The sequence below is a fragment of the Oncorhynchus clarkii genome, chromosome 9 (genome assembly GCF_045791955.1).
Source record: "Oncorhynchus clarkii lewisi isolate Uvic-CL-2024 chromosome 9, UVic_Ocla_1.0, whole genome shotgun sequence".
NCBI classification, from domain to species: Eukaryota; Metazoa; Chordata; class Actinopteri; order Salmoniformes; family Salmonidae; genus Oncorhynchus; species Oncorhynchus clarkii.
In genome coordinates, this window is record NC_092155.1 from 23634764 (window position 1) to 23662667 (window position 27904).

The 27904-nt window shown below is 40.7% G+C and overlaps 1 protein-coding gene across 1 annotated transcript in view; it reads right to left on the minus strand.

The window, feature by feature from the left end:
* LOC139416098 (inactive ubiquitin carboxyl-terminal hydrolase 53-like) overlaps nt 1-24046 on the minus strand; it is a 60813-nt gene extending 36767 nt beyond the window's left edge. Inside the window, exons 1-7 of the mRNA XM_071164381.1 lie at nt 23643-24046; nt 6035-6721; nt 5138-5230; nt 4638-4772; nt 839-949; nt 256-338; nt 26-110 (exon numbers count right to left, since the gene is read on the minus strand). Coding sequence (XP_071020482.1) covers nt 26-110; nt 256-338; nt 839-949; nt 4638-4772; nt 5138-5230; nt 6035-6178 — 651 coding nt within the window. The 5' untranslated portion in view covers nt 6179-6721; nt 23643-24046. The remainder of the gene's footprint in view (nt 1-25; nt 111-255; nt 339-838; nt 950-4637; nt 4773-5137; nt 5231-6034; nt 6722-23642) is intronic.
* Between the last annotated feature and the right edge of the window lie 3858 nt (nt 24047-27904).

Here is a 27904-nt window from a genome sequence, read left to right on the forward strand (position 1 = left end):
AATGCTTGATGGGGCAGCCACTTACCGGACAGTTACGGGAATCCCCGATGGTACTGGCCGCTTGCAGCAGCTCTCCAAATGACTCATCCCGCCTCTGATACACCTGTTGACTGAGAATGAAAGAGTGTGAGACAAGGAAATAAAGGTAGAGATAGACAAAGCTAGAAAGCACAAAAGTCACTCAGTAACCCTACGAGGAACATAGAGAAATGTGTTCTGTGTGACGTCAGTTTGAAAACAATAAGCATGGCTTACCAGAGTGCAGTGGTGGAGACATAATGCACTAGCTCAGTGAAGGGCAGGGGGTCAGAGGATGCCCCACAGCTACGGCAGACAGACTTCAGAGGAGAGGGGAACAGGAACATAATACAGACACATGGCCGTTAGCTAGGCGCCGCTTAGCCACTGCCAAGCACTAATTATCAAGTCAGCGTGTCATTTCGCGAGGGGTAGTAGTTTGGGGATGGTTATGGGGAAATTACTACTGTGGGCTGTTTGTGAAAACTGTGATGGGAGAGAGTGGAGTGTTTGTCAAAGTTGAGAGGAAAAGTGGCGGGTGTGTTGTGGTTTGTGTCCGGTCTTCAGACTTAATCTATTGCCCCCTTAACTTCGGGCCTTGAAGTCCAAAGCATTGCTGGTTTTCAGCTTCGGGGAGAAGTTTCCACTAGTTACAAATCAATTAATAAACTACCAAGAAGAAAACAAAACCTGCAGTACATGTGACCTCAAGGGTCAGATATGAGTTCCTCTGATCTATCATGTATTGCAGACCATGTTGTTTTTTACCCATCAAAGCAACCTTCCAGCTAGAGAGCTGCCAGATGTGGTTTTCTCTAACCTGTTCATAGAGTGTCATGGCAAACTTCTGGTGTGTGATGCAGGACTTGGAGGTGCAGGCATCTGTCTCCTCAGGCACAATATGCAGGTGGATCCTCTCCAGAATGTTCTCCTGTGGGAATATAGTATGCCGATAAGAAATGAGAATACACACACTGAGTATACCAAACATTAGGAACACCTACCTTGTATTGAGTTGCACCCCCTCCCCTCAGAACAGCCTCAATTAGTCGGGGCATGGATTCTAAGTCAAAAGCGTTCAACCGGGATGCTCGTCCAAGTTGACTTCAATGCTTCCCACAGTTGTGTCAAGTTGGCTGGATGTCCTTTTGGTGGTGGACCATCGTTGATACACACAGGAAATTGTACGAAAAACCCAGCAGCATTGTAGTTCTTGAAACAAACCGGTACGCCTGCTATGTAGAACCATACCTTGTTCAAAGGCACTTAAATAATTGATCTTGCTTAATCATCCTCTGAATGGCACACATACACAATCCATGTCTCAATTGTCTCAAGGCTTAAACATCCTTCTTAACCTGTCTCCTGCCCTTCATCTACACTAACAAGTGACATTAATAAGGGATCATAGCTTCAACCTGGTCAGTCTATGTTCTTAATGTTTTGTATACTCCGTGTATAGGGAATAGTAATCTCGGTTAACCCAGAACTAAAATATTGCGTAATTTGATCAGATGCTTGATTAGGTTATGGGTTAACCCTAACCCCCATAACCTAATCAAGCATATGACCAAATTACGCAATATTTTAGTTCTGGGTTAACCGAGATTACTATTCCCTATACACGGAGTATACAAAACATTAAGCATGTTAGAAATTAAGATTTCTGGTTTGCGAAGTCCCCCACCCTCGCAAAAGGAAAATGTTAGCTGAAGCCACCCCTTACGATAATTTCACTTGTGTTCATCATTCGTGTGGGCACACCAGTTTTAGCACCGCCCTCGCCCAATCCTTATACATCTAAATAAAAACAAAAACCCAAGATCCGGAACTAATGCTGCTTGTTATCTTATGTATCCCATAGGACAGTGGTCCTCAATTCTGGCCCAGTGGGCCCAAGTGGGTGCTAATTTTGTTTTTTTGCCTGAGCACTACACACCTGATTCAAATAATCAAAGCTTGATGATGAGTTGATCATTTGAATCAGCTGTGTAGTGCTAAGGCAAAAACTAAAATGGCAGAACCACTGCCATAGGATGGCGACAGTACCAGTTAGGTTTACGTAGGTCTTTCCATGAGAGATTGAGACAATAGTGGTCAACAAATCACAATATATTCCATTAGCAAAGTTTGCTCGATCTTATCCATGGGAACATTCTAATTTCCAAATTGAAACTAGTAATCATCCCCCTCGATTACAATATTACGAATCACCAGCTTATTCTTTATCCCCAGCATGTATTACCCTCAACTTACCCTCAGCTATCAGCTTCTCTCCCCAATGTACCAGTATAGAGAAGAAATACTTTCCCCCCTGATACATCGGTATGAGCCTGTATTGTTTTGTGACATTTAACAGCTAGGGAGTTATGCTGTGCCTCACTACTGTAGTTAAGGAACCAGTCCGTGTGCAAGCACTTGAAACTCGCTCCTGTTGCTATGGAATCCCCCTAGGTTTATGAAACATTCAGGCTGCTTTTAGACCTCCATAACCACACAGCCCATTTGTTCTGACACTGGCTAATTCTGCTCATAAATAAATCCAGGTCGTACTGCTAAAGCATTTCATTACAGAGCGTCGGTCTTTACTTTACGCATGTAAACCCAAGATTCCCATGGGAAAATCTAGACGAAGAGAGAGTCGCCGTATAACCTTGCCAAATCCTAACATACACACAGCAGAAGGTTCATGCAACTTCACGCCCGCAGAGAAATAAACACAGAATGAAGTCAGTTGTTACAATGTTAGAATGGTTAAGGTGACATGCCTGACAAAGGACTATCTGATCAAACTGCACATAAGCATAAAGGGGAGAGGGGGAAAAATGTTGTACACAGTATGCAGAAGCTCCTTTAACCATTCTACCTGATATCACGTCACCTCAGGTGTTCGAACATTTTTATTCTAGCTATGTAACTGAAACAGCATTGTTGCCACTCTGAAAAAGGGGCATTGTTTACAGAACAAGAATTCAAACAGCAAGTTTTTTGTTTTCTTTGGCACCTGACCTTTCAACCACCACTTTGGATTTCTTTGGATCGTGGTTCTTTGAAAATCATTGCTTATTCATAACAGACTTGGGTAGGGAATCTGAGGTAAATTTGACGTAAACGGCTCGTGTGACTGGTTCCCTGTGTTGCCGGAAAGCTCGTAGAGTGGGCATATTGGTTTATCGGTTTGGCTGACCGCTCATTTTCTCATCACCTCCTGTTCTTGAGAGAAAGAGACTTCATTTTCTCTGCTGTTTATCTTCCACTGTATAATGAGCTCTCCTGAGTGAATGTCCTCCCCACTCAAGACCTGCTGCGCTAAACAGGAAATGATTATATGTCTGTGCTGACTCGGTTTAGAGCAATTACGCTACAGTGACAAACCTGATGCAGGCAGACAGAGAACATAATATACTGTGGTGTAGCCTCACCTAAGCCCTATAGCTAAAGGGCTAAAGATGAACTAATTCATTAGCCAAGATGAAGTCTAAAACTAGACAGTACAGTAAAATTCCTAAAATCCTGGATGTTTCTTAGTTGGTGTTGAAGCGTCTGAACATCGTGCTCTCAGATGGTAATGACCTTTTCTCTGTTGGGTCTAGAATAAGTGTTAGAAAGAACAGGGTAACAAAGCATTACTATTACATAGTGGTGTAAAGTAAGTTAAAATACTTTAAAGTACTACTTAAGTCATTTTTTGGGTATCTGTACTATTTATAATTTGACAACTTTTTCTTCACTACAATCCTGAAGAAAATTATGTACTTTTTACTCCATACATTTTCCCTGACACCCAAAAGTACTTGTTCCATTTTGAATGCTTAGCAGGACAGGAAAATGGTCCAATTCACACACTTATCTAGAGAACATCCCTGGTCCTCCCTACTGCCTCTGATCTGCCAGACTCACTAAACACACGGGCTTCGTTTGTAAATGAGGTCTGAGTTTTGTTGTATGCCCCGGTTATCCTAAAAAAAATATATATAAAAAAATAATAATGGTGCTGTCTGATTTGCTTAATATATAAAGGAATTTGAAAAGATTTATACTTTTGATATTTAAGTATATTTTAACAATTACATTTACTTTTGATACTTAAGTATATTTAAAACCAAATACTTTTACTCAAGTAGTATTTTACTGGGTGACTTTTACATTTACTTGAGTCATTTTCTATTAAGGTATCTTTACTTTTACTCAAGTATGACAATTGGGTACTTTGTCCACCACTGTTATTATAGTAGGATAAATGTTTGGAAGTTAGCAAACTAAACACAAGTGTACTGAATAGCTATGGTCAAAATAACTCAGTCAGAGAGCTCAAAGACCACTTTAAACCACTCAGTGGTGTTGCATAATACAGTGAGGAAACAGTGAAGGCCCAAAGATTGTGTTTTGTCTCACATAACCCACCACCATGATATATTAGAGGCTGTGTCGAGGGGATTGATGGGAGAAGGGACATACCTCTTTCAGACGATGACCTCGCTTAAATGTTTGTTACAGCCCCCCCCCCCCAAAACACTCACACAAACAAACATACACACACACATTCCACTCTATTCGCCTCTGCTCAAAGGCCCCCTGCCACCTGCCAGAAAGTCTGGTCAGTCACCAAAGGAACTTACGAAGCACTCGGCAGCATCGTCCATGAAGCCCAGCTGAAAGCGGTGCTCATCCTTAAAAGTCTCGGCCAGGGCGTGACGCAGGTTGTCTGAGGGCAGGGCGCGCTCCCGACTGTGCTGGAACTGGGAGAAGATGCCCTGCAGAACAGGAAAGGGGGATACCTAGTCAGTTGTACAACTGAATGCCTTCAACTGAAATGTGTCTTCCGCATTTAACCCAACCCCGCTGAATCAGAGAGGTGCGGGGGGCTGCCTTAATCGAAAGAAGTTCATTCATTAAATTCTGCAAATGAAAACATTTACAAATAATTATTTATAGCAGTTCAAGGGACAACTAACTACTCCCTCAAAGCTCAATATCCCCTGTCTGAATGTGTTTTATCAACAAAATGTCAAATCAAATTATTGGTAATGCTATCAAAGCACCGATAAAGCCCTACAAATGTCATTTTTTTACATTTGGGATTGCTTGCAACAACAAAGACTTGATGAAGGGCGCATACCTTCAACGCACAGAAGATACATGAGTCTCCGAGACAGAAGTGTCCAGGAAGCTGCCTCAGACTGCGTCTGAAGATGTCCAGATGCCACAGTACCTGAACAGGGGATTGAAGAAAACATATTATTGTGAAAGTATTGTCATGAGGACAACATGGCCTGGGGCGGCAGGTAGCCTAGTGGTTAGAGCGTTGGACTAGTAACCGAAAGGTTTCAAGATCGAATCCCCGAGCTGACAAGGTAAAAATCTTTCGTTCTGCCCCTGAACAAGGCAGTTAACCCACTGTTCCTAGGACGTCATTGAAAATAATAATTTGTTCTTAACTGACTTGCCTAGTTAAATTAAAGGGGGGGGGGAAATAAAAAGAGGAGAGAGGGAGAGGAAAGAAAGAGGGGGGGGGGGTTCTGTTCCTTGGAAACAAAGCCCTGGGTGGCGGACGTCTTCATCCAGCTCAGCCATGTCTCGCCCTCTGAGTCACGGCCTGGAAGAGTCCGCCAAATGCCTTCCCACGAGGCAAAAACAACCTTCCAGTAACTTGCCGGGAAGTACTGAAGCATTTAGAGAGTGACTAAGCTATTGGCTTTGAGGTTATAAAGTAATGTTGGTGGTGGTAAATATTTTTTTGTCTAGAGGGAGATGCTTTCTAGTCCTTTAATAAGCCTCCTGGAAGCCTCCTGGAAATGAGATCATGTTTTGTATTGGTTTACCAGGTATTTCAAATCAAGGGATTGGGCATTGTTACAATTTGCATTAATGCACATGTCCCTTACCAGATATTAACAGTGTCTCTACTTCCATCCTATTGTTCTAGATATATAGTCATTGAAAAACAAAGCATTTATTGCAATTATCTGAAAGCATGCAGTAATCATTTACTATTCATTGTTTAGATATGACTCACCTGCACCGCACTGTTGAGAAAGCAGCTGTTCTGCCCCGGCTCGTTCAGCAGGCCTTTGGTGGGGGCTAGAGACAGCATGCTCCCCGGCTGGTAGGACTTGGCGAGATTGCCCCCCGGCTTCCTGAAGAACTTGACCCATGCCATTGGATAGAAGGTCTGCCTTTTGACGTGAGTGGAGTCACTCGGTGAGGCAGACTGAGGCTTGGTGGTAGCGGTGGGATCCCTCGTCCCGTCGAGAGGAACCCCAGACAGTCTGAGGCTACGTTATTCCGCTAGCAGCAGTTACTGTCCTGCTACACATGGGCGACTACTCCCACCTCTCCGCAGCTTGAGAGAAAGGTGATTTTACCTTGTCCACAACTTGGAAAGGTCTTAAATGTCACAGAAACCGGGAGAAATGTTTCAGAAAGTCCCTAGCTAGGAAGTCTGGAATCCAGACAAAATGATTTGGTCACCGATCGCTAGTCCGATTGTTCTTATGCGTAGCTGTTTAACTCCTGAAGTAGCGGTGTTAGACATTCTCCAACCTGGATCATTCTGCACTGGGGATTCAGTGCCTCTGGGGGCTCTCCACATTGCCAGGATGTTATAGGGCAGTCAAATGGAATTGATCGGCCTTTCCAAGCTTCATCCATAGCGAAGATCTATCCAGCCAGCGCTTGCCATTGTATGTCAATGGGGTCTGATCTGTAAAAGAAAGAGTGAAAAAGACTTGACACCATAAAATAATAAATTTCACTGAAAACAAATGAACATCCAGGATTAACATTCTACGTATCGTAAATGGAAAAACATTTAGTCTGGACAAGGATTGATTCTTGGATCTTCCCACTTAGTAAATTATTTTTTCGGGCAATAGTAAACAGCAGGCTTCACCTATTTCAAAGTCAGTAGTTGACCCCACCCTCTTTACAATATATATATCAACAAAGTATATCCATTAACTTTTATGACTGTCCTCTGTACCCAATGTTTCTAAATAAAACATTTGAAAGATTATATACATTTAATCTATCCCCTCTTTCTAAACACATTTAATGGAGAATGGGAAACAAAGTAATTATTGATCATTTACAGATTGCCAAATATCACATTGTTTAGGTCTTGGAAAAATCAAGTCACAAATTCAAAAGTCCACCAAACTAAGACATTACAGTCGACTGTGCATATTACTTGATTTAAAGTCTAAGCCGTTCGTCATCGTGTCACTTATAATAGTCGTGCCCCAGCTACCGAGTTGAAGGCTAAACAAGAAACGGAGCTATGCCAAGTTACACAGTAATATCATCAGCCCAGTGAACAATGTACTGCAAATTATCTACTTGCAGCACGCCTTCCTTCAGGTCCAACGGCTTGCCAAAGGCCAGTCTTTCAGTCATGTAGTAGTTCTCATAGCCTTTCAACTTATGAGTGTTAGCCTGGAGCGGACTTAGCATTAGGCTAACATGGCAGACAATGCATGACCCGGCATGGCCTGACCTGCTGCTTGCAATAGCCTCTCGAAAACATAACCAGGACACCCGTGTGTTGTTAAACATGTGAGATTCCTGGAACCAGTGCAGCCCTAATGCTCCAGGTCATACCGACACACTGAACTTCAAATGCAACAATCGATCCACGACAGAGAGAAGAGATTTTTCCCAGAATGCTGCCAGTGTTGTCTGCAATGTGTCATCTGTTCCCTTGGACATGCTGGTGTAGGGTTGTTTTAGTAAATTGAATGTGCATACTGATGGTAAAGAGTTATGAGCTTCATAAACCAAGTGTTTCTTTGCTGTTCATGTCGGTCTGTTTGTATCTTCTAAAAATGTTGGCAGAGGAACAAAGGACTGATATACCTTGTCTTTTGCACATAAAATGGCGGAACCCCTCTGTATTACTATTAGTGCTACCATATTGCAAAGAATGTGGTTAAGGGAAGTTATCAGATAATTTCCTGTGAGCATCCCACTTATCTAGAAGCTATACATGTTAGAATGAGACACTGAGCAGCAGTTTCCACTGTCAGCTCACATCCAATTCAGACTTCTGCTTTAGTTAGGCACCACCGAGTACATGATGACGCAAATATTCTATTCCATAGCTCAAAAGCTCCCATTTAGAACATTGAAGTGCAACCCATAACTTGACAAATCAACAAATAGATCCACTCCATGAGTAATGTACTGTGCCTGGTTGACGTAGCAAGTCATGCAGTCAGATACTGACTGGCTACAGGGCAGTTCTGGCAAATACCAGATGGGCTGGTCCATTTTTTGCCCGGTGGGCCTATCTAAATTGTATATATTTTTTGCAAGAATTGTAATTATTTGTCCAATACTGAGGACCTTAAAGAAAAAAAAGTTTGGGCTAGAGTTGGTGCCTTGAGGGGGGGGGGGGGGGGGGGGAATTGGCCGTTGTGATAGAAAAGCCCAAGCCAATTTCTGGTCCCAGTCCATTCCTGCATGATATATGCATTGCAATACATCTCAGGTATTGAATATTTTTACAATCTCTCTAGAGCACATGTCAAACTCATTCCACGGAGGGCCGATTGTCTAGGTCTCATCTCCCCTCACCTGGTTGTCTAGGTCTTAATTGAAAGGAAAGGAGGTGGCAGGACAGAGTTCGGGAGTATACAAAACATTAGGAACAGCTGCTTTTTTTAGGACATATATTAACCAGGTGAAAGCTCTGAAGCCTTATTGGATACCACCCGTTAAATCCACCTCAAATCAGTGTAGATGAAGGGGAGAAGACGGGTTACAGAAGGATTTTTAAGCCTTGAGAAAAGTGAGACATGGATTGTGTATGTGTGCCATTCCAAGGGTGAATGGGCAAGACAAAATATTGAAGTGCTGGGTTTTTCAAGCTGTTCATGTTTTGTACACAGTGTCTATTTACTATCAATAATCAATAGAGTGGAAGGTACACTGTGACTTGGTTCCCTCTGGTGGTGAACCTTTCCACATACAGTATGATGAATGGGCATCTGCTCCAATAGCATTAGCTATAATAAAGGGGTAAAGTTGTAAGACTGGAGACCTCTCTATACCTCTCTATAAGGGGTGGCAGGGTAGCCTAGTGGTTAGAGCATTGGACTAGTAACCAAAAGGTTGCAAGTTCATATCCCCGAGCTGACAAGGTACAAATCTGTCGTTCTGCCCCTGAACAGGCAGTTAACCCACTTAACCCACAGTTCCTAGGCAGTCATTGAAAATAAGAATTTGTTCTTAACTGACTTGCCTAGTTAAATAAAAGGTTAACAAATAAATAAATGAGAAGATGGTGATTGTATGCAGAACTGAAATTGTTATAGCTAGGAAGTTGGGAACCACACTGTTTTCTTGACTAGGCGATAGCGAAGGTTTATAGATTCTGTTTTTCAAAATATTATCTCCTTCAGTTTATAATTTGGTTGTTTTCACAGCTTTTTCAGCTGGAGCTTAAACTCTTGAGAATATAGCAGAGCAGACTGTGGGAGGGCACAAAGTGTCAGCCAAAACCAGTCAAGCAATATTTCTTCTCTGGTATTCAAACTATTTTCAACATGTCCTGAAATGTGACCACACAGCTACAGTAGAGTATGTTTATGCTGGAACCAGAATTTGACCATTCATTCACAATAGTTTCTGATTGACTAAATTCTTTAAAAAAGTTTATCTACAGAAAACAACAGGCTCAGGCCCTGTGGCTCTCATTTGCAACTACCCTCCATAGCAACAGCATTCCAAAGGAATCACTTAAGCCTGGCGTTGCTAAAGAGCTCGTGTCTTTGTGATTAGATGCAACGCTGTAGGGGCACGTGGAAAGCTGTACTCTACTTAACCTTCTAGAGTGACTCCATTCAACCATGCATGTTTGTCATGTCTGTCTATACCGGGACAAAAGCTTCCTGCAGACACCAATATATCACATCATCCATCCATTTAGAGCCTATTTTCTCAATGCACATTTGACCAAATGTGCCCATCCATTTAAGAAAGTGAGTTGCAAAAACTAAATTATTACTCACCATGTCCAATACGCCCGGCGAATGATTGAGAACGATTGATCAAGTCAGCTGTAAGGGGCCACGATTAATTTCCTTCATTTTTAATACCGCCTTCTCACAAACATTACCCTGATGTATCCATCCCTGCAGGTCAAATCAAGGAGGCCGGCATCACAATTCAATCACACATTTGGCCCTGAAACGATACTCAAGACCAAGATAAATCCTTGATTTCCACCATTAGAGAAAGTGATTCCCTGGAATCTTACATATAGCATAAACCTCAACATAAATTAACTGAATCTCTTCCATATTGTTGGCCCTTCAAGCCCAGCCAGTATGCATCCATAGATGGCCATGAACAAAATAATCCCTATGAATAAAATGGCCCACAGTCAAGTGCTTGTAAAATAAGTCCATGTTATCATGACCACATATTTAGAGGTCAACTACCAACTCTGACAAAAAATAAAATAATAATTAAGGTTTCAGTTCAGTGCATAAAACATACTCCCCTTCCATAAGAAGTACATCCACAGCAACAACAGTAAAGATGACAGCACAGATAATACATTACTGTACTCAATCTGCCAACCTCTCTTATCTTCTAGTATCTCAAAGTCTGAGGTAAATTGGCACTGGTGTGACAGACTGCAACTGGAGCACAATATAGAACCAATGTACGTGTGTCTCAACAACCTTATAGAATGACAAAGGTCTCTCTCTATGCTACCCTTGTTCAACATTGAAGACAATCCTGTGCTCAGCGGTGCCTTCAAACAATGCTATCACGAGTAGCCATCTCTGGTTTCTAAAACCAAACTGCTGATTTATCACCATTAACAGTCATCACGTTATTACCAGTGTCATCTAATTTTCTTAGTCATTACAGTCTGGCAGTCACTACATTCTCACTGGTTTCGAAAAGAAACCAATTAACATTTCTGTGTGACCTACGGTCAATGTGCTTACTATATGGCACATGTGATCAGGGCAGGTGACAGCATTCCATAAGGACATGACAATGCAACGAGTGAGTGACAGACATTGTTGTGACCTGGATTGGCTGAATACTATCACACAAGGGAGACAGGCATGGTCTTTCATTCCATACCAAACCTGCTAGGTGAGAACTGGGACAGATGCATGGGTGGAATAATACAGAGTGACTGTGCAGGGTCAGGGTTACAGGTAGCTAAGGTAAAACCGCAGAACATGTCAATAGCCACTGTGCTTTTAAGGTCAAATATTATATTAATCAGACAAATGGATGTTGGTGCTTTAAATACCCTGTGATTTGAGTGTGAGTAGAGTGCAGTTGTGTTGAAATATCTCGGCTTCCTACTTTCAGTCCTGTCTGGAGAAAGCCTGCTCTCCAATTTGCCACTCTTCTGCAACCGAGCCAAGTGATGTCATGGCATGGGTCCTTGCGTAACCCGAGACACACCCTTCCTTTAGAGTTCTGAGGCATGGGTGACATTTCCTCATGCTGTGTTTATTATGAAATCTGATCGGTTTAGACTAGAGGATGGAATTCCATGTCGCAAAGTCACAGGCTTGCACAGACAAACAGAAATTAGCTAATTTAAAAGAGACTCGTTATGGTCAAGTGTTAATGATGGTGTTAATGATTGTTTGTGAAGCCCATGTCCTTGTGTCTAACAGAAAGTGTATCAATATACAGATGTGAAATCCACCATTCACTTCAAAAGCACATTCACCTGAGTGGGCAGGCCTTTCAAGGGGCCTATGAATCACTTTTCATGTCTATTTATTGAGTTCCTTTTCCATATCTTTGTTCAACAACGTCTCAGTCATTTGTATCCCAGACACTCAACAAAAATAGGCCTTTCTGAAAACGTGGCCATGCCCTCAACACTTATTACTATATGGAATTATTAATGAGAAAAACAAAACAAAAATGACAAGCCACCCTTTCCAGGTGTGTTTGTAAATCTGGTAAGGATAAACTACACTTTTGAGGAGTAGCCAAGCAAAGGCATTTCACTGGTCTGGATATTGAGAATAGACCAAAGCACAGGAAGGAGTTATGAGACTCTCTTTATAAAGAGAGAGGCTTGCTTAGACGGTGTCTTGCAAATTCCAAGCACAAACTCATGTTTTCTTGACATAGCGAAAATGCTAAGGCTAGCACCTTTGAGTAATCAGCTAGAGTGTCTGTTGTAAATCAGCATCTTTGACAGGACAAGGCTGTCCGTTAGACTTGAACACAGCAAAACGTGACCTGGGATACAGTGTGGGATAGAAGTAATGGATGGCCTCATTAAGAGGAGTTTAACTTTTATATGGTAATGGCAAGATCCTTCGAATAAATTAAATACAATTTTATTTCACACATACACATGGTTAGCAGATGTTAATGCGAGTGTAGCGAAATGCTTGTGCTTCTAGTTCCGACAATGCAGTAATAACCAAACGAGTAATCTAACCTAACAATTCCACAACTACTACCTTATACACACACAAGTGTAAAGGGATAAAGAATATGTGCATAAAGATATATGAATGAGTGATGGTACAGAACGGCATAGGCAAGATGCAGTAGATGGTATCGAGTACAGTATAAACATATGAGATGAGTAATGTAAGGTATGTAAACATAAACGTGGCATAGTTTAAAGTGGCTAGTGATACATGTATTACATAAAGATGGCAGGATGCAGTAGATGATAGAGTACAGTATATACATATACGATGAGTAATGTAGAGTATGTAAACATTATATTAAGTGGCATTGTTTAAAGTGGCTAGTGATGTATTTTTTACATCAATTTCCATTATTAAAGTGAGCTGGAGTTAAGTCAGTATTTTGGCAGCAGCCACTCAATGTTAGTGTTGGCTGTTTAACAGTCTGATGGCCTTGAGACAGAAGCTGTTTTTCAGTCTCGGTCCCTGCTTTGATGCACCTGTACTGACCTTGCCTTCTGGATGATAGCGGGGTGAACAGGCAGTGGCTCGGATGGTTGTTTTCCTTGATGGTCTTTATGGCCTTCCTGTGACACCGGGTGGTGTAGGTGTCCTGGAGGGCAGGTAGTTTGCCCCCGGTGATGCCTTGTGCAGACCTCACTACCCTCTGGAGAGCCTTACTGTTGTGGGCGGAGCAGTTGCCGTACCAGGCGATGATACAGCCTGACAGGATGTTCTCGATTGTGCATCTGTAGAAGTTTGTGAATGCTTTTGGTGACAAGCCGAATTTCTTCAGCCTCCTGAGGTTGAAGAGGCGCTGCTGCGCCTTCTTCACAACGCTATCTGTGTGGGTGGACCAATTCCGTTTGTCCATGATGTGTACGCCGTGATGTGTATGCCGAGGAACTTGAAACTTACTAGTCGATCTGTCGTCATTTAACATGTGTCAGGCGAATGATCACAACAAAACACTGCCGTTAAAGAAGCGGCCGCTGGAAGAAAACGTGTTGTCATTTACCTAATTTTACAGACACGCAAAGGCAAAACTTGAAAACCTTGGTTGGCCCACTTTCTCTACTGAACTCTTGATGTTGGACAGTGGTGCAGTGTGCCTTTGCTCAATGCAGATCCATACATCATCCCATCTAGCTGCCGCACTACACACCTGTGTGACGATGTCCCTTCCCGCAACCCGCCAACTCTGACTCAACCTTGATGGATGACTTTCCCAAAAGGAGACAACATTCAGTGTGGAATAAGGCTGGGAATTGCCAGGGACCTTGGTGTCGACACGATATGTCTTGCGATTCGATACTGTGATTTTATTGGTTGTCCTTAGCTTATGCCTGCCCATACCATAATCCCACCATGGGGCACAATGTTGACATCAGCAAACTGCTCTCCCAGTATGGTTGAAACCACATTTCATCCTTGAAAAGCATACTTCTCCAGCGTGCCAGCACTTCACCAGCGTGCCAGTGGCCATCGAAGATGAGCAATTGGCCACTGAAGTCGGTTACGACACTGAACCACAGTCAGGTTTGGAGATGGTTTCTGACAGTTTGTGCAGAAATTATTTGGTTGTGCAAACCCTCAGTTTCATTAGCTGTCCGGTCTCATATGATCCCGCAGGTGAAGAAGCTAGATGTGGAGGTCCGGGGCTGGCGTGGTTATACATGATTTTTGAATGACAACCTCATCTCTGTACCCCACACATACAGATACTTGTAATGTCCCTCAGCCGAGCATTGAATTTCGAACGCAGATTCAACCACAAAGAACGGGGAGGTGTTCCAATGCCTCGCAAAGGGCACCTATTGGTAAAATAACAGACATTGAACATTCCTTTGAGCATGGAGAAGTTATTCATTACATTTTGAATGGTGTATCAATACACCCAGTCACTACAATGATACAGGCGTCCTTCCTAACTCAGTTGCCAGAGAGGAAGGAAACCGCTCAGGGATTTCTCCATGAGGCAAATGGCGACTTTAAAAAAGTTAGAGTTTAACTGCTGTGATAGGAGAAAACTGAGGATGTATCAACAACATTGTAGTTACTCCACAATACTAACCGAAATGAAAAGGAAGCCTGTACAGAATTTGTTTAAATCACAAACATGCAATAAGGCACTAAAATAATACTTTTAAAAAAGTGTCAAAGAAATTAAACTAAAAGTAATTTTACTTAACATATGAGTAGGCTACACCACAACATTCATATATACTGTATCTATACTTTAAATACTTTATACGTTATATATACTTTATTGCTGCAATGAATGGTTTAACTTTTGATCACATTTGTTGTAGTTTGTAAAAGTACATTAGCTTCAGTATTACAGCTGTCAGACCACCTTGGATTACTGTAGGTAGCTAAGTGAGTACGACTCCTACACTTGTTTGCCATTTGTTAAATTACACACCTGAAATTCATTGTGGCTAAACAATTATGTATGATGTTATGTATGTATGTATGTATGTATGTATGTATGTATGTATGATTTAAAATCAAAACGGTTTTAAAAAGAGTCTACTTTAGTTTTCATATCACAGATAAGCTTTAATTTCTTTGCTATAGTTTGCAATTATGAAATCCTGTGAAACTCATTCAATGGTTGTAGAAACATAACTATTGGTCTATCCTGTTTAATCATACACAAATATTCCATTTAGAAAAGATGACTGCTTGTAAGAGAGACATTTTAATTTCATTACGCTTAAAAGTATGAATACAATTCAGATTACAAAAAAGATTATCACCTGGTCATGTTTATGACATCAATAAAGTTGTTGCATTGTCTCTGTTATGAAAATCTATAAAATCATATTAACAGTGCCAGCATTAATTTAGTATTTTAGTGATATTAAATTAGTAGTTTTTTTGCAGAATGTATGGGCAGCTACTGCTAAAGCTCCCACTTCAAACTGTAATCCATACAAATTTTTATGGGTGAGTAACATGGATCTGAATTTGGTAAAAGCAATCTCCTCTTTGGCAATTCAGTAAGCTGTGTTAAATTTCATCTTTAGCACTGCCTGTTGACCAGCTTGGGCTGCCACCTGTTGCCTGTCAAATACAATCGTCACCAGTGACCACAGCCACAAAGTCATAAAACCTGCCTATTTCTTCTATTTCTCTTCTTAAAAAATGTGATTTTAAACCTAAAAATGTAACCACACTGCTAACCTTATAGCTAACCCAAACCTTGAAGGCACATTTTGGTCTTCATGCATTTTTACGATATAGCCACGGCTATGGTTACTCGTGGAAACCGTCAATTACGGCTGGTAGCTAGTAGACGTAGTGATGTTGCTTCCACACCTGCCCTGATGCACTTTTGGATTAATTTGTGTGTTAGAAAAAAATAGTGCTTTAAGTTGCTCGACCCAGGTGCAAAATAAGTCCTTCCCTACTGCTATTACTCCAGACATTCAACAGTAACGTTACTCACAGAATATTGTGCTGCTAGTTTTGTCCCTACTTAGCCACTTGAATTCACAAAGCCACCCCTTTTTGTCTGAGGGTCGGTAGCAGCATCATCAACATCATCTTCTGGTTGTGGTTGATCATTTTCATCATTTGTTTTTTTTGTCAAAGAATGCGTAAATTCCACCGCATTTCATTGTTTTTGTTCTTGCTAGTTAGCTTGCTAGCTAATGACATTACTTAGCTGACAGTTCTGAGGGAAAGTTTTTTGCAAAAAGGGGTTAGTTGTGTGCATGGCATGTGACTGGTTTCATGGTGTGCTGTTTTCAAATCCCACTAATCCAAAAGCTTAGCAATGCTAACAAATACATGTAAAATCTCATAGAGAATACTAACTAAATGTTATACAGTATGACCTAAACTATACAAGTAACAAAAAAAAAATATATACTTACAGTTTTCTGCACACGCAAAACAAATATTAAACAGCAAGGCTCTTGATCCAGGAGGGTATTCTCTGTTACCAAGCAAAGCTTGATTTTGGAAGAAGCTAACCACTTAGCGAACTAGCTACTAAATTAGAAAACCAAATGCACAACTGCAGAGCATTTAGCACATTTTAGACAGTTCTCTTAAATAGTTAAGAGATCTAGCTGGCAAACATTTAGTTGTGAATTCCATACTGTAACTAGATCACCTGGCGCGTGTGCTGCACCATAGTGAGTGACTCACAAGGCTTCGGTCTCATCGTTGTGTGCATGTAAACAAACACCACGTGACTGGGAACTACTGGTAAGCTTCATAATGACAAATTATGTGTCAGGTGTACGGCAGAACGTAATCTTCTTTATCTCCTAAAGTATTGCACAAGTTGACTCCAGGTATTTACTTAAAAAGTAGCTACAGGGCTCCCGAGTGGCGCAGCAGTCTAAGGCACTCGTCGTGTTTGGAGGACAAAGAATGCTGAGTTGCATCCAAGGAACACCATACCTCCTGTGAAGCATGGGGGTGGAAACATCATGCTTTGGGGCTGTTTTTCTGCAAAGGGACCAGGACGACTGATCCGTAAAGGAAAGAATGAATGGGGCCATGTATAGTGAGATTTTGAGTGAAAACCTCCTTCCATCAGCAAGGGCATTGAAGATGAAACGTGGCTGGGTCTTTCAGCATGACAATGATCCCAAACACACCGCCCGGGCAATGAAGGAGTGGTTTCGTAAGAAGCATTTCAAGGTCCTGGAGTGGCCTAGCCAGTCTCCAGATCTCAACCCCATAGAAAATCTTTGGAGGGAGTTGAAAGTCTGTGTTGCCCAGCAACAGCCTCAAAACATCACTGCTCTAGAGGAGATCTGCATGGAGGAATGAGCCAAAATACCAGCAACCTCTGTCATTGCCAACAAAGGGTATATAACAAAGTATTGAGATAAACTTTTGTTATTGACCAAATACTTATTTTCCACCAAAATTTGCAAATAAATTTGATTAAAACTCCTACAATGTGATTTCCTGGATTTTTTTTCTCATTTTGTCTGTCACAGTTGAAGTGTACCTACGATGAAAATTACAGGCCTCTCATCTTTTTAAGTGGGAGAACTTGCACAATTGGTGGATGACTAAATACTTTTTTGCCTCACTGTATGTGCCTCGATCTAGGTTGGGCAAAACTAAACATGGTGGTGTTCGCCATTGCAATCTCACTGGAATAAAGACCTCCTCCATTCCTGTCATTATTGAAAGAGATTGTGATATCTCCCATCTCAAAATAGGGCTACTTAATGTTAGATCCCTCACTTCCAAGGCAGTTATAGTCAATTAACTAATCACTGATCACAATATTGATATGATTGACCGGACTGAAACATGGCTTAAGCCTGATGAATTTACTGTGTTAAATGAGGCCTCACCTGGTTACACTAGTGACCATATCCCCCACGCATCCCGCAAATGCGGAGGTGTTGCTAACATTTACGATAGCAAATTTCAATTTACATCTTTTGAGCTTCTAGTCATGAAATCTATGCAAGCCTACTCAATCACTTTTTATAGCTACTGTTTACAGGCCTCCTGGGCCACATACAGCGTTCCTCACGGAGTTCCTTGAATTCTTATCGGATCTTGTAGTCATAGCAGATAATATTCAAATTTTTGGTGACTTTAATATTCACATGGAAAAGTCCACAGACCCACACCAAAAGGCTTTCGGAGCCATCATCGACTCAGTGGCTTTTGTCCAACATGTCTCCGGACCTACTCAATGCCACAGTCATACTCTGGACCTAGTTTTGTCCGGTGGAGTAAATGTTGTGGATCTTAATGTTTTTCCTCATAATCCTGGACTTTCGGACCACCATTTTATTACGTTTGCAAACACAACAAATAATCTGCTCAGACCCTAACCAAGCTATAAATTCTCGGATAACCCAATGATTCCTATATGCCCTTACAGACTCCCTCCACCTACCCAACAACGTCAGAATACAATAATCAGTTAACCACCAAACTGAGGAACTCAATTTAACCTTGCGTAATACCCTAGATGCAGTTGCACCCCTAAAAACAAAAAAACATTTGTCATAAGAAACTAGCTCCCTGGTATACAGAAAATACCTGAGCCCTGAAGCAAGCTTCCAGAAAATTGGAACGGAAATGGAGCTATACCAAACTGGAAGTCTTCTGACTAGCTTGGAAGGACAGTATCGTGCCATATCGAAGAGCCCTCACTGCTGCTCGATCATCCTACTTTTCCAACTTGAGGAAAATAAGAACAATCCTAAATGTATTTTTGATACTGTGGCAAAGCTAACTAAAAAGCAGCATTCCCCAAGAGAGGATGGCTTTCACTTCAGCAGTGATAAATTCATGAACTTCTTTGATGAAAAGATCATGATCATTAGAAAGCAAATTACAGACTCCTCTTTAAATCTGCGTATTCCTCCAAAGCTCAGTTGTCCTGAGTCTGCACAACACTGCCAGGACCTAGGATCAAGGGAGACAAGTTTTTGAATACTATATCTCTAGACACATTAATGAAAATAGTCATGGCCTCTAAACCTTCAAGCTGCATACGGGACCTAATTACAACTAAACTACTGAAAGAGCTACTTCCTGTGCTTGGCCTTCCTATATTGAACATAATAAACATCTCCGCATCCACCAGATGTGTACGAAACTCACAAAATGGGCAGTAATAAAGCCTCTCTTGAAAAAGCTTAACCACCGTGCTTCTACACCTGCATTGCTTGCCGTTTGGGGTTTTAGGCTGGATTTCTGTACAGCACTTTGACATCAGCTGAAAATAATAAGGGCTTTATAAATAAATTTGATTGATTGGTGTGGCTGGCTTCCGGATTAAGCAGACGGGTGTAAAGAAGAGCATTTTGACGGGTCATGTTTCGGAGGACGCGTGACTCAACCGTCGCCTCCTGAGCCCGTTGGAGACTTGAAGCGATGAGACAAGATTGAAATTGGGGAGAAAAATGGAGTAAAATACAATCTTAAAATAAAATAGTTTTGACGGTATTTAAAAATACATCTTTGCGTGGTGTTCTCCAAATACCCCAGTATGCGGTAAGCCACCCAAGCCTACAGACAATAGCGTCGGTTTTTCTAAGGTTGACAAGAGAGATTTCTCCCACGTGTGGCTGACAGTTGCACATTGTCATCACGGTTTGTTTGTGTCGTCTTCATCAATGGAAAAATGGATTGATATTCCCAAATGGAGTGACATAGGTCTACGTTTAGCATGAAAGCACTTAGTAAGAGACTTGTCTCAGCAACTTGACACCGGTCAGTCAAGCTGACCTTCTCTGTGCTGACCATTTCCAACATGCACTCAATACTTCACTAAATAATTCATTTAAAGCTGCCACAAGGCGTAACTGTGGTGCTAAAAAGCAGCGAGGTCAGAAAGTGAAGAGAAAACCGACATTTATTGACATTGTCCCTCACACTCAGTCAGCATCTGCCTCATTTTGCTTCTTACACAAATGTTGGTTTCCATTGGTTTCAGTCGAAAACGCTTGTATATCACAATCCCTAGATGTTGCTGATGAAACAAATAAAATCCTCAAACATTTTAGACCATGTAATAATGAAAGCTGACTACTAGGAAACCTTGCTCAGCTATGGGGAAATAAAACAATTTTCTGTTGAAAATCATGAAATAACAGAACGAAAAAAAGAAAAAAAAAATTCCCTGGGGACTGGAGACGGGGGAAACAATGCAAGCGGACGTTTCTCGAGTGGCCTTCCTGCCAAAAGCTTGCTGCATTCCAGCACACGGTCGCCACTTTGAACCCTGTGAAACTGAACAGGTCACCCACACCTCGCTGAGTCACTCAATGAACGACCCCCTTCTGTCACAGTGACAATGGAAAAGGGAGAGAACAAAAGCACATGTTCCCAAAACCGGACCCTGCATTTTTTTTAAGGCTCTGATTGAAATATAACATCCTCCCTTGGACTGTTCAGACTACTTCCTAAATGTCTCACTGCTTCCCATGACTTGCCAATAAATGTCAGCGCGACAGCGCTGGCCAAAAACGTTCTTTCCCTTTTTAAAACAGATGAATGAGTTTATTCTGTTCCAGCAGCTAAATGAAATGCTGCATGCGGAGGTCAGGTGGTTTAAGTGCACTCTGGCACAGCCCTTGTTTAATGCCACAGTCTAAGATTTCAGTAATTTATAAGCAAAATATGTATAGCTTCAAAACATGTTTTAAAAAGTAATGTTGCTCTCATGGAATGGCATTTTTTAGCACTACAGTGAAAAAGTGAATGGATTTTCAGTTGAGTTGGTGGTCCTACATCCTACAGAGTGAGGCCTTAATGAATGGATGATGCAGCTGCTGACATAGGCCAACAAATGGGACACAAGTTATCATCCATGCCAGGTACCCTTCAATCAAACCTCCAATAGCGCTGATTATCTATGGGAACTCGCTAGTGAACTGCACTCCATTGAGAGTTAGCACTTTCTCTTGTCCGATTGGTGCTCGATTTGACTATCCCAGTGATAGTACGTAAATAAATATCACACCAGCAAACTTCCATAGACAACAACAGTGAACTGACATAGTCCTCTGAAACAACTCTGGGAAATGAATTATGTAACATGGGCCATGCTGCTACAAACATTAGCTGTTTTTTCAGCATGCCATTATCTTCTAATCTACTGGTTCCAATGAAAATATCCCACAGTAAAGTTTGGTATGATGAAAATACATTGTGGGCTAAAAACAGCACTGCATTATCTAGCGGTGTACAGTACAGGTAATTATGTCACAGCAGGATAATACAAATGTTGATGTGTTATCTTGAGGAGTGTGTGTATATGTGATGTAAAATAGAGAATGAGTAATCCATCATTTCTGAATGAAGTCTTCTTTCCAATATATTCATTGTGATGGAAAGACATTTGCTACCTTGTCCTGAAACAAAGTATCTTTCCTATCAATTAAACTGAAATTGGAGCAGCGTAAAATGTGAAAATCCAACCCTGCCACCCTCTAGGCTTATTTTTGTCCCACAATAGATAAGTAGGCTAATCGTAACACCTTCCAATTGAGTTTATTCTTAACGTGAACACCACCCTTTCTCACATCTAAATAATTCAAACAATCAGACAAACCAACAATGTATATTAAGTACAATTTAATATACTCAATTCTAAACCATTAGTTTCTGATAAGATTATTTTCATTCGGTTTGTAATACCTTACACACAACTCAAGGTTTGAATGTGCTTAATGCCTGTGAGGAATATAACAAAGACAGCTATCTAATAATGGCAAAAATCACACAATCAAGGGAATATTCTTGAGGTGTCTGATGTTTGATGACAGGATGAGGTGTTCATTTGCTAGCAAGGCTTCCGGGGGAAAAGAAGGTGTCGTAGAACAATGCATATCACTGAAACTCACTGGGGACTCGGGAGTTGAGTACAAATTGTACTCACTGGTCATACAAAAGATACAGTATTTCAAAAGCAAGGCGCTATGTGGTAAAATGACTAATTGACTGTCTGCTTATCACTCAGATGTTTGCTGAATGTTCTGTAAAAGTGAATCATGCTATAATCATGTTAAAACAACTTTGTTATTGGCAGTGTTGAGAAACTAGTGCTGGTCCACATGACAAATATAAAAAGGTATGCTAAAGTAACTGTCTTGTGTTTCCAGATTTCTACATGACCTATAATTCATTAATTATATGAGTGAAATAGTTATCCTTCCAAAAAAATGGTCATTAAGAAGGCCTATGTTGTTTCTGGGTTGGAATAGTGTGAGCGTTTACCCAACTACAGAATGGTATGGGAGTATACCGGTCATTAAAAATATGAATGTAAGTAGACCGCTGCTTGGGCCGCTTATCCTTCTCAGGAGTATGACATCATACTCTATGAGGAAATAGCAACCATTTTTGAAAGTCTGTGAGATGAGTGTTTTTTTCTCCAATTTATGCTTTGGCCACATATGAGTATAGGACGAGTCAACAACATATTTAGGTATGAGTTATCATAATATGAACTTTAAAGAGTGAGATTTTCACTGGACAGTTACTTTAATTGAGTAGAGTCAAATCAGTTTGGAAGTAGGAAATTCTTCTTCAATTTATTCCGGATTATTACAAGCACATTTCTCTATCAGATAATGGCACAAATCTATAATTAAATGGTTGATACCTAACAGTGTTTCGCAAATCCAGTCCTTGAGTGCCCCCAACATATGCAATAGTTTCAACAAAATGAAACCATTGGATTTGACAGGTTACTTAGTCAATGTTGCTGGATCCTGCATTAAAATAATCATGCAGATCTACGCTCAAGCATTTCCATTCATTTGCACAGGCTGCATCAGGCTATGTCAATTCAAGTAGGCTTGCAGTGTTAACCCAAATCCAGTCCTCGAGTACCCATCACTAGCACACCTGATTCAACTTGTCAACTAATTATCAAGCCCTCAGTTGAATCAGGTGAGTTTATCTAGGCTACAACAAAACATGTGTGCTGTTGGTGGGTACTCGGACTGGAGTTGGGAAACACTGCGGGCCTACTTGAACTGACAGTCTGATGCAACCTGTGCAAATTAATGGAAATGCTTGAGCGTAGATCTGCATGATTATTTTTTAATTACCTGTCACATGTATTAGTTTCAATTACAACAGTATTTTGGCCTACTTGTAGCGGATTTTAAAACTTTACACGATTGACTAGGCTCACAAAATATCGCATAGCCTGAGGGACTTAAGTTTGAGGCTCAATTTCAATAACCTAAGTAAACTTTGCGGAATTGTTGTCAGTGTAAACCGGTAAGGGACAAGCTAGACTAGTCTTTGTTCATATGTTATGTTGCTACAAAGTCCCAAGCGCAATAATGAAATATTGTTGCCAAGCCGGGCACTTTCACAATATTTAGGATAGGTTCTTATAGAAATAAGATGTAGGCTTTTATTTCACGCAGTTATAGAAGCACTACTGATACCGCACTAATCCAGATTGATGACGTTTTTGTTTTGAATAATGTCGGAAATTAATCGGCGATATCATACGTTTCAGATGAGTGTACCTGTAATTCAGGTACATTTCCGCCTCATGCGCGTTGTGCCACAGTCAAAACAACTAGGAACTCGGAGATCCGACCTCAAGACCATTGACGTCATTATTTGACATAGTTTTTTCCGGGTTCCCAGTTGTTTTGAAAACACAATTGATACAGGAAAATGACCAGGGAAAAGTTTGAAGAACAACCCAACCTAAACCAAAAGAACACTAACACTCACCTTTTTAAAGAATGACCAATATCTCCAGCAGTAGGTAAATCCAAGGTAGGAAATCGGCAGGATCTTCCAAATGTATTTTTTGTTAGTTCTTGAACTGGGAACGGCTGGAGTTTCAGTGAAACCAGAGTGGAAATTGACGTAGCCTAGTGTCCCAATTCCAGCAATCGTTGCGCGTGGTTAAAATTATTAGATGTCGCGTTATAAATTAAACAAAATAACTAAGAGAATAGCACGTGTAACAATTTAGCTGTAATCGTCTTTACGGTTACGGACTCTTTCTTCAATCAGAATTCCAGTTTTTGTCACAAGCCCTCCCATTCACTTGCAGTATACCGGTTTTAAGAGTCGTGTGTGTTTCTGTTGCAGTTTGAGCAATGGTCGGCTTCCGCACCTGAAATATTGGATTAGTGATGTTTTCAGAGCTGCGAGGTCAAACCCCGCCTCTGGAGCACTGTATTTACTGCAACCGTCTGTACTGTGCTGTACTCTACTGAGACACGTTTACATAGGAAGCAATCCCAACTGCCTGCGAGCGAAGGGAGGAGTTTCACGGTACTTTTCACCGTCAATCAAGCAGGTAATACCCAGTAGGCAACACTGGTTCAGAATATGTTAGTTTAACGTGTTTTTAATAGGTCTTGTTCTGGTCGCAAACTGGTTGAAAATAAATACAAAATGTAATGTGACTTTTTTTCTGACCAACATATGACCTACTGGTCATAATTTTTACCACTATATTATGTGCTATATTATTCACTGGTCATAGTTAAGACCTCATCATGACCTGGTAACAGTTTATTACATACTGTAAAAAGTATTGCAGAGGACAAAGTTTGATATTGAAAACATTGATAATTACATTTCTATTTGTTATCATAGGCATCAATTCAAGTTTAAACCTGCAACATATTCTTACATTTAGATATAGATAAAGCAATGGCAAAAACAAATCTACATCCCCATTCTGCATACAGTAATTTTTTCATAATTCACCCAAAGACATTACATGCCTAGAGAGACTGGGACAGAATATATATCATCAAATAAAATCTAAATGTTTCTGTCACATGCGCTGAATACAACATGTGTAGACCTTACTGTGAAATGCTTACTTACTTACAAGCCCTTAACCAACAATACAGTTTTAAGAAAATATTTACTAAATACAGTCAAGTAATATCACAATAAAATAACAATAACGAGACTATATAAAGCCAATTGTTTTGTTGTATTAATTAGAATGGTGTGATTGAGTAGATCCTCATCCTGGACCTCAGAGCACAGAAGGCGATCTGGAGCATAGTGGCCGTCTTGAAGAGTGGTGTGATGGGTCAGATCTGCAGTGAAGCGAATCAGCGCATTACAACTTCATCAATTTGAGATTGTAAAATAACTAGAAAATGACATTCCTGACAACTTTCGACTTAGCTGGCTAAAAGTATTTCCATGGTACTAGTTAAAGAAGTTTGTGGCAGTTATAGCTTAGAGATGTCTTCAAAAAAGAGCAACTTGCTCATATACATACTTTGTATTCTCCTCCACCAACAAATCAACCAATCAATGACACTTACAGTAAGCAATACGTAAACAACTGGCATAATGTGGGCATGCAGGACATGACAGAACAGTAACGCACAATCAAATATTTGTAACAGATTCTACTAAAAATGTCTCACTGTTCATGTCAATGGTCGCAACCCCACATTAACTTACCAACTTCAATGGAATGAAGGAATGGTAGCAACGGCATGTTTTGTCCTCTGTGCCTTTATATTGAAGTGGGACATTAATGAATTTATCATCAATCTGAAACAAGAAAGAGGATATCAAAATTAATGATAATTTTTATGTTTAAAGAGAAAATATAGATACAATAAAATATTATATTTTTCACAAGTTGTCTTTCATATCATTGCGCCAACAAACATTGTTAGAAAGGGGTGTAATTGTCAAATCTCTTTCTGTTCTCTGTAACTGTGCACGTGTGTGTGTGAGGTTTAGTGAGCGACAGAGAGAATGAATGAGAGAAATGGGAGAAAATGTACATGACCCACCAGGGGAGGTGTCTGTTGAATCAGGACAGAAGGGTGGCAAAAAAAACAAAAAAAATATGTTATTTCCTTTAAAAACGTATATTAGGATAGGTCACTAATAACTTTGAGGGTGGCCAAGAACTGCTGTAGAGGCCATGCATCAGGTCATTGACATGTTTTAGGAACTGTAAAGATGGAGATGGATCATGATTAGCCATTACCTAAAGTTTTCACGTAGTCTAGCAAGTACATTGACTATGTTGCCCCTCAGCAATCTGGCAGACAGACAGAGACAGGCAGACAGATAGAAAGAGAGCCTATGTTTTGCTGTCTATTTACATTACTTTGTCAGCAGGCTGAACAACTTCTGTACTTCTTCCCTTTGTTTCATCCTTCCATCCACGACAAAAGAGAATCATGAATGGAAAAAGGCAGTTGAGAGGTGTGAAGTTAGAATGAGTGTTGGGGGGGAGCAGGCATAGTATCTGAAAATGTATCGTATTGTCAAATACAAAATACACAAAAATACAAGAGACCCTGATGAATCAAGAAAATCTTCACATCCAAATTGGGGTACACACACACACACACACACACACACACACACACACAAAAAATCTATGTTTCATATTTGTGTATTTACCAACCATCCCTCTCTCTCACACACACACACAATGTTGACATGACAATGTTTTCTAAAGTTATTGTGATCATCTCTCTTTCTTCCTACCTCTCCCTCACACACACACACACACACACACACACACACAGATAGAATACACACATTTACGGTCATTAACTAAACCTATATCAAAAAGATAGCTAGCTACAACAAATGGCTACAACAGCTAAATATATATACAGTTGAAGTCGGAAGTTTACATACACCTTAGCCAAATACATTTTAACTCAGTTTTTCACAATTCCTGACATTTAATCAGAGTACAATTTCCCTGTCTTAGGTTAGTTAGGATCACTACTTTATTTAAAAAATGTGAAATGTCAGAATAATAGGAGAGAGAATGATTTAATTTCAGCTTTTATTTCTTTCATCACATTCCCAGTGGGTCAGAAGTTTACATACACTCAATTAGTATTTGTTAGCGTTGCCTTTACATTGTTTAACTTGGGTCAAACGTTTCGGGTAGCCTTCCACAGGCTTCCCACAATAAGTTGGGTGAATTTTGGCCCATTCCTCCTGACAGAGCTGATATAACTGAGTCAGGTTTGTAGGCCTCCTTGCTCGCACACGCTTTTTCAGTTCTGCCAACAAATGTTCTATATGATTGAGGTCAGGGCTTTGTGATGGCCACTCCAATACATTGACTTTGTTGTCCTTAAGTCACTTTGCCACAACTTTGGAAGTATGCTTGGGGTCATTTGCGACCAAGCTTTAACTTTCTGACTGATGTCTTGAGATGTTGCTTCAATATATCCACATAATTTTCCTGCCTCATGATGCCATCTATTCTGTGAAGTGCACTAGTCCCTCCTGCAGCAAAGCACCCCCACAACATGATGCTGCTCTTTGGTGTTCTTTGGCTTGCAAGCCTGACCCTTTCCCTCCAAACATAACGATGGTCATTATGGCCAAACAGTTCTATTTTTGTTTCATCAGACCAGAGGACATTTCTCCAACAAGTACTATCTTTGTCCCCATGTGCAGTTGCAAACTGTAGTCTGGCTTTTTTATGGCGGTTTTGGAGCAGTGGCTTCTTCCTTTCTGAGCAGCCTTTTAGGTTATGTCGATATATAGGACTCGTTTTACTGTGGATATAGATACTTTTGTACCTGTTTCCTCCAGCTTCTTCACAAGGTCCTTTTCTGCTGTTCTGGTATTGCACCAAAGTACGTTCATCTCTAGGAGACAGAACGTGTCTCCTTCCTGAGCAGTATGACGGCTGTGTGGTCCCATGGTGTTTATACTTGCGTACTATTGTTTGTACAGATGAATGTGGTACCTTCAGGTGTTTGGAAATTGCTCCCATAGATGAACCAGGATTGTGGGGGTCTAAAACCTTTTTTTCTGAGGTCGAGTTTTAATGACTCCAACCTAAGTGTATGTAAACTTCTGATTTCAACTGTATATATGTTTTTCCTTTCGTGAATTAACTCACACTTTTTCCCCCTTACTAGCTCTGACTTTGTTGATAGCTACTTTATTGAGGAAAAATGTGACTGTGATATGGTGTTGTCCCACCTAGCTATCGTAAGATGAATGCACTAACT